The 7,839-nt window shown below is 42.7% G+C and overlaps 1 protein-coding gene across 2 annotated transcripts in view; it reads right to left on the bottom strand.

Annotated features, from left to right (window-relative positions):
• Window positions 1-7,527: 7,527 nt before the first annotated feature.
• LOC144974385 (uncharacterized) overlaps window positions 7,528-7,839 on the bottom strand; it is a 19,996-nt gene continuing 19,684 nt past the window's right edge. For both annotated transcript variants that reach the window (XM_078917224.1, XM_078917223.1), the window contains exon 9: window positions 7,528-7,839. This exon is cut by the window's right edge and continues 20 nt beyond it. In XM_078917224.1, the coding sequence (XP_078773350.1) occupies window positions 7,541-7,839 (299 nt within the window). In that variant the 3' untranslated portion in view covers window positions 7,528-7,540.

The following is a 7,839-nucleotide window of genomic DNA, read 5'->3' as shown; positions in this document are numbered from 1 at the left end:
GACTCTTGGAAACTTGACCATTTACCCTTGGGTAATACAGGTGCCATAGAGGTGCCATTCTCGGCCGACATAATTCCCAAGATAATCCATTATGATCCACTTGTAGGAAAGTCCTGGACAAAGAGTTAATGCTCCTGATGTGCTGCTTGGGAGATATGCAATGTGCGCAACCAGCATTTGAGCGACTTGGCAGATGGTGCATGTCTAGAAAGAACCGAGAAGGAATCTCAATCATTGACCGAATTACTGAAACAAATAAGATTGAGGGTGATATCTTCCATCTACAACCAATGGATCAGGCTGTAAAAGAAGTGAAAACACTTGATGAGCTTGTAAACAGTCGGGTCGAATTGAGTGGAATCCTCAATGAGGTTCGTGACATTGCGAAGGCACAATCCATCTCTCTCAGTTTAGGACCAGGCAGTTCAACTCTCGGCACGGATCCCAGTGACCAGTCCTCAAATTCCCACCTCCTTGCCATGATTAACAAGAAAAATCAAGGTAATGATGCATCTAGTGGAGCTTCACCCACGACCCTGAGATTAAGAGTCTCATGCTCTACCGGACACTGTGAAAATAAGGACGGCTTTGACTGTGCAATAGATGATAGCGATGTTGGATGCATAGCAACCAAGAGAGGGCATCCGATGACAACCCTAGATAACAGTGATGACAACCCACGCTGAGACAAAGAAATGAAGTGAATGATCTGATGTGCGGTGTTAATCGTATTTTCTCTCAACAGTGAAAATAATATGTTTAGAAATATTCTTTACATCAGGCCTGATAATTTTATTTTATATTTCCTTTCATTTTTTGTTGTGTGTTTTAACGTGTCATTGTATTTCATTTCTTTTGCCTTTTGTTTCGCTGCCCGGTCTGATCAACCGAGTGGTGAGACATATTTGGTGTAAATTATTTACTTATATTTCCATCCCCCCCCCCCCCCCCCCCCCCACCAACACCTCGAGTACCTCCTCGTCCCCTCTCCACGTGAATATTTACCTCGTTTGTTTGCTTTTACAGTAGAGCATGCCTATAGCGGGACTTTTGGTCCCAGCAGAAAAATCCCGCTGTAGCCAAGTTCCCGCTATAGGAAAGAAGGGGAAAATGTCCCAAAAATAAACATGATTACCTCCCTTGAATGTCAATAAAACTAACGTGACCCATGAGCCTTGAAATGGACTATCTTTGGTTCAGTGTTTGTTTTGTTTTGTTTTTTGGTTTTTTTTGTTTTTTTTTGGGGGGGGTTTAGGCAGGAAGGACTACGATACGAACGAGTGCGAGTGATGTGTATGCTTGAGCAGCAACAATTGCAATGAATGAGGAATGGCATAATAGTAATAATAGGCTAATCTGGATTAAAATGTACACACCACAGCGTGTGCACAAGCCTCTTCTCTCTAATTGGCCAAGGGCTTTACACACAGCGTCATCTTGTGCAACGCATCTCTTTTATATCAGGTTGACCAACTTAATTAATCATCACAAGACTGACCAATCAACGCATATAAAGAAATATAGCGAGCGGCAAAAGAAGTGCGGGTAGACACGAGAGGTGTGTGTGAAGACACGAGCGAAATGGCAGACGGAGGCGTGTGTGTTAGTCTTGGGTGACGGGAGAGAGCCCAGTCTACGTCACTCGCTGAGTCGCGGTGTGTACACCTCGCTCAATTTTTCCCGCTGTAAGCAAGTTCGGGCCTTTCCTTGACCCGCTAAACCCAAGCACAGGTAAATGAATTTATATAGTAAAAAAAAGCGGGGTTTGTGTAAGGTCCCGTTGTAGCGATGGTCCCGCTGTAGCGGGTGCCGCTATGGTCATGTTCTACTGTATTATTATGAATTTTTAATTTGTATTTTTTCTCTCTTCCGTTACATGTTTTCACTATGCTCATTTTATAACAGCTCCATTTATTTGTTCTTGACACTTTGTCCATGCACGCAAATTTTATAGTGATTTTGTTTATGTTTATTTTGACTTGTACCTTTCTGGTCTGTGGGCAGTACCATGAAATTGATAACATATGTTTGCGTGTGTCAAGCACTTCACTCACAGCATGAGTGCTCAGAACACTTATCATTTTGTATGTTATGATCAGTAGAACGTAACCTCCAAGTAAATGGAAATAATAATACGTTTCCATCTTTCCTTCTTTTGGAAGACAGTTGTTAATGTTAGGTCATACTTTCTGGTTGATTGCGCACACTAAGACTCGCTGACTGGGTTAGGTGTCAGACATTCAACAACTCCTCTCTTTGCTTTTATCAGATATCTCAAGTATTGGATTCCAAGTAAATCCGGAAACAAGCCCTTCTGTCTCCCCTTTTCTCCTGCCTGCTATCAATTTCAGACAGGACTTAGTGGACTTAGTTGTTCTTTTGTTAGAGACGAAGTGTGACTTTTGAAAATGCATTTCTTTGTTTGGGGGCTTAGTTGGAATTCCCGCATTCCAATTTTCTCCCCTTTTGGCTGTTCAGTTCTTAATTTTATTTTCCTTTGTACTGACATTCACCATTCTACGCGCCCCTCATCCACCTCCTACCTCCCTCCACTCCCTCTTCCCCGTCACTCACTCATCACTTATTGTTAATCACTTTTGCAGTCCTTACAACTCCACCGCCCCCCCCCCCCCCCCCTTCTCTCTCTCTGTCTCACTACCTGTTCCCCCCCCCTCTCTCTCTCTCTCTCTCTCTATCTCTCTCTCTCTCTCTCTCTCTCTCTCTCTCTCTCTCTATCTATCTATCTATCTCCAACGCTCTAGTAAAATGGCTGAGTCGATTCAGAATGTGATCGACGGCATCGCAGCTCTGTCGAATGAGCAATAAAGAATGGAATTGCTCAATGCAGTGCAGGAAACAAAGAAAACGGAGCAACCTGTCAATGTCTCAGCCGTTAGAGCTGACGCTCCACGACTTTCCACCTTTTCCGGGGATGACGGGTCCCCTTCTCATTGTTCCTTTTTGCAGTGGAAACTGGAGGTTAAAGACCTCCAGTGCTCTCATATGTTCTCGGAACGCATCCTTGTGGCGGCCATGAGACGCTCTCTAAAAGGGCTACCGGCCGACCTCATTCTTCAGATGGGGGAGGAAGTGACCTGCGACGCGATCATTCAAAGTCTTGATCGACTTTATGGTAATATTTTGCCTTCTTCCGATCTCTTGCAAGATATTGCCATCGCGTCGCAGGTAGAGAACGAAGCAGTCACAGCGTGGGCTGTTAGGCTTCAGGCCTTGGTGGCACAGGTGTCAGGCAAAGTGCCACCTCTCATTACTGCTGAAGGTGGAGCGGACATGTTGAGCGCTCATACATGATTGCATGGGCATTACGATAATTGCTATTATATTATTATTTTTTATGTATATTTTCCTCTTATCTGGGATTAGTTGCTTATAGTTTATTAAGAAAATCGGGGATGATTTTTGTCTTGAGGGGGAAGTATGTAGTATGATGGTTTCATACTTCTTGTATTTTTTTAAAAAGCACTTTCTGTTATGGTCTCCTTCTATTCGTCTTGCGGTATGCTGCGCGCCGTCGCACTTAAGTGGGGAGAAAGGATAAAACCAGTGGCGCACCTCGCTTCAACGTCATTCGCCTCCCGACTCACGTCGGGGGCAATCCTAATTGAAATAAAACTATTAGATAGTAAGATTTAATAGTGTGTTATTTCTGTTTCTTTATTTGACAGTGTCGCCCCTTCCTTAGAACCAATCACGACCCTGAGCATTGCGCGAGAGAAAAAACTCAGCATATCTCTTGCGTAAAATAAGATCTTGTTTTGTTCTATCACTCCCTCTTCATTCATCCCAAGCCTCAAGAAGCCTGCCACGCTGCCTGCCAAAATAGCGGCACTGGCAACTACATCTCATTTTCAACAACAGAAACTACACCTCATTATCAAGAAATATCTCGCCACCAAACCTCTCAGAAAAACTCCATACATCTTCCCTATCAAATCTCTCTCATTTACTCCATCGACTATATTACACCTTCCCCATTAAAAACTACACGTAACTTGAAGAAAACTACAAAGAGGCTTCATTATTGTATGTATTTCCTAAATTCCACCAGTAAGGAACCAACATAAGTAGATAAAGATTCAAGTCTCAACCAAACTCACCTACGTTCAACCCATCATGTCCAGTTCTAAATTAGCAGACTCTTGGAAACTTGACCATTTACCCTTGGGTAATACAGGTGCCATAGAGGTGCCATTCTCGGCCGACATAATTCCCAAGATAATCCATTATGATCCACTTGTAGGGAAAGTCCTGGACAAAGAGTTAATGCTCCTGATGTGCTGCTTGGGAGATATGCAATGTGCGCAACCAGCATTTGAGCGACTTGGCAGATGGTGCATGTCTAGAAAGAACCGAGAAGGAATCTCAATCATTGACCGAATTACTGAAACAAATAAGATTGAGGGTGATATCTTCCATTTACAACCAATGGATCAGGCTGTAAAAGAAGTGAAAACACTTGATGAGCTTGTAAACAGTCGGGTCGAATTGAGTGGAATCCTCAATGAGGTTCGTGACATTGCGAAGGCACAATCCATCTCTCTCAGTTTAGGACCAGGCAGTTCAACTCTCGGCACGGATCCCAGTGACCAGTCCTCAAATTCCCACCTCCTTGTCATGATTAACAAGAAAAATCAAGGTAATGATGCATCTAGTGGAGCTTCACCCACGACCCTGAGATTAAGAGTCTCATGCTCTACCGGACAATGTGAAAATAAGGACGGCTTTGACTGTGCAATAGATGATAGCGATGTTGGATGCATAGCAACCAAGAGAGGGCATCCGATGACAACCCTAGATAACAGTGATGACAACCCACGCTGAGACAAAGAAATGAAGTGAATGATCTGATGTGCGGTGTTAATCGTACTTTCTCTCAACAGTGAAAATATTATGTTTAGAAATATTCTTTACATCAGGCCTGATAATTTTATTTTATATTTCCTTTCATTTTTTGTTGTGTGTTTTAACGTGTCATTGTATTTCATTTCTTTTGCCTTTTGTTTCGCTGCCCGGTCTGATCAACCGAGTGGTGAGACATATTTGGTGTAAATTATTTACTTATATTTCCATCCCCCCCCCCCCCCCCCCCACCACCACCTCGAGTACCTCCTCGTCCCCTCTCCACGTGAATATTTACCTCGTTTGTTTGCTTTTATTATTATGAATTTTTATTTTATTTTTTTCTCTCTTCCGTTACATGTTTTCACTATGCTCATTTTATAACAGCTCCATTTATTTGTTCTTGACACTTTGTCCATGCACGCAAATTTTATAGTGATTTTGTTTATGTTTATTTTGACTTGTACCTTTCTGGTCTGTGGGCAGTACCATGAAATTGATAACATATGTTTGCGTGTGTCAAGCACTTCACTCACAGCATGAGTGCTCAGAACACTTATCATTTTGTATGTTATGATCAGTAGAACGTAACCTCCAAGTAAATGGAAATAATAATACGTTTCCATCTTTCCTTCTTTTGGAAGACAGTTGTTAATGTTAGGTCATACTTTCTGGTTGATTGCGCACACTAAGACTCGCTGACTGGGTTAGGTGTCAGACATTCAACAACTCCTCTCTTTGCTTTTATCAGATATCTCAAGTATTGGATTCCAAGTAAATCCGGAAACAAGCCCTTCTGTCTCCCCTTTTCTCCTGCCTGCTATCAATTTCAGACAGGACTTAGTGGACTTAGTTGTTCTTTTGTTAGAGACGAAGTGTGACTTTTGAAAATGCATTTCTTTGTTTGGGGGCTTAGTTGGAATTCCCGCATTCCAATTTTCTCCCCTTTTGGCTGTTCAGTTCTTAATTTTATTTTCCTTTGTACTGACATTCACCATTCTACGCGCCCCTCATCCACCTCCTACCTCCCTCCACTCCCTCTTCCCCGTCACTCACTCATCACTTATTGTTAATCACTTTTGCAGTCCTTACAACTCCACCGCCCCCCCCCCCCCTTCTCTCTCTCTGTCTCACTACCTGTTCCCCCCCCCTCTCTCTCTCTCTCTCTCTCTCTCTCTCTATCTCTCTCTCTCTCTCTCTCTCTCTCTCTCTCTATCTATCTATCTATCTCCAACGCTCTAGTAAAATGGCTGAGTCGATTCAGAATTTGATCGACGGCATCGCTGCTCTGTCGAATGAGCAATAAAGAATGGAATTGCTCAATGCAGTGCAGGAAACAAAGAAAACGGAGCAACCTGTCAATGTCTCAGCCGTTAGAGCTGACGCTCCACGACTTTCCACCTTTTCCGGGGATGACGGGTCCCCTTCTCATTGTTCCTTTTTGCAGTGGAAACTGGAGGTTAAAGACCTCCAGTGCTCTCATATGTTCTCGGAACGCATCCTTGTGGCGGCCATGAGACGCTCTCTAAAAGGGCTACCGGCCGACCTCATTCTTCAGATGGGGGAGGAAGTGACCTGCGACGCGATCATTCAAAGTCTTGATCGACTTTATGGTAATATTTTGCCTTCTTCCGATCTCTTGCAAGATATTGCCATCGCGTCGCAGGTAGAGAACGAAGCAGTCACAGCGTGGGCTGTTAGGCTTCAGGCCTTGGTGGCACAGGTGTCAGGCAAAGTGCCACCTCTCATTACTGCTGAAGGTGGAGCGGACATGTTGAGCGCTCATACATGATTGCATGGGCATTACGATAATTGCTATTATATTATTATTTTTTATGTATATTTTCCTCTTATCTGGGATTAGTTGCTTATAGTTTATTAAGAAAATCGGGGATGATTTTTGTCTTGAGGGGGAAGTATGTAGTATGATGGTTTCATACTTCTTGTATTTTTTTAAAAAGCACTTTCTGTTATGGTCTCCTTCTATTCGTCTTGCGGTATGCTGCGCGCCGTCGCACTTAAGTGGGGAGAAAGGATAAAACCAGTGGCGCACCTCGCTTCAACGTCATTCGCCTCCCGACTCACGTCGGGGGCAATCCTAATTGAAATAAAACTATTAGATAGTAAGATTTAATAGTGTGTTATTTCTGTTTCTTTATTTGACAGTGTCGCCCCTTCCTTAGAACCAATCACGACCCTGAGCATTGCGCGAGAGAAAAAACTCAGCATATCTCTTGCGTAAAATAAGATCTTGTTTTGTTCTATCACTCCCTCTTCATTCATCCCAAGCCTCAAGAAGCCTGCCACGCTGCCTGCCAAAATAGCGGCACTGGCAACTACATCTCATTTTCAACAACAGAAACTACACCTCATTATCAAAAAATATCTCGCCACCAAACCTCTCAGAAAAACTCCATACATCTTCCCTATCAAATCTCTCTCATTTACTCCATCGACTATATTACACCTTCCCCATTAAAAACTACACGTAACTTGAAGAAAACTACAAAGAGGCTTCATTATTGTATGTACCCCCTGCAATCCAAATAACAAGATACCACAATAACAAGATTATTACATATATATATATATATATATAATATATATATATATATATATATATATATATAATATATATATATATATATATATATATATATAAAGGCATTTTTTTAAACCCTCAGATTTTATTGAAAATCATCTCCAAAAGTTCGGTGGCGGAAGGACCACTGACATGAATGCCATCGGTACAACCTAGAAGCTTTTGTTGTTGGCGACTGAGGACTCCAAGGGACTCAAACGACATCTTTTCGAGCTGCCAGCCCATGAAATTGCATGTTGCAATAGAGGCGTCCATCCCGCCCAATCGTCTTGCTTCCATCCAAACTCGCTGATCTTTTTTCAAAGGTATAACCAAAGTCCCACTGCAGACATCTCCAGCGTCTTCTGTGTAACCCAAGTTAGCTTTTCCTTGCAGGC

The sequence above is a fragment of the Berghia stephanieae genome, chromosome 6 (genome assembly GCF_034508935.2).
Source record: "Berghia stephanieae isolate SIO BIC M18660-M18661 chromosome 6, UCSD_Bste_1.3, whole genome shotgun sequence".
NCBI classification, from domain to species: domain Eukaryota; kingdom Metazoa; phylum Mollusca; class Gastropoda; order Nudibranchia; family Aeolidiidae; genus Berghia; species Berghia stephanieae.
Note: the sequence above shows the minus strand (reverse complement) of the source record. Positions and strands in the feature narration are given on the sequence as shown.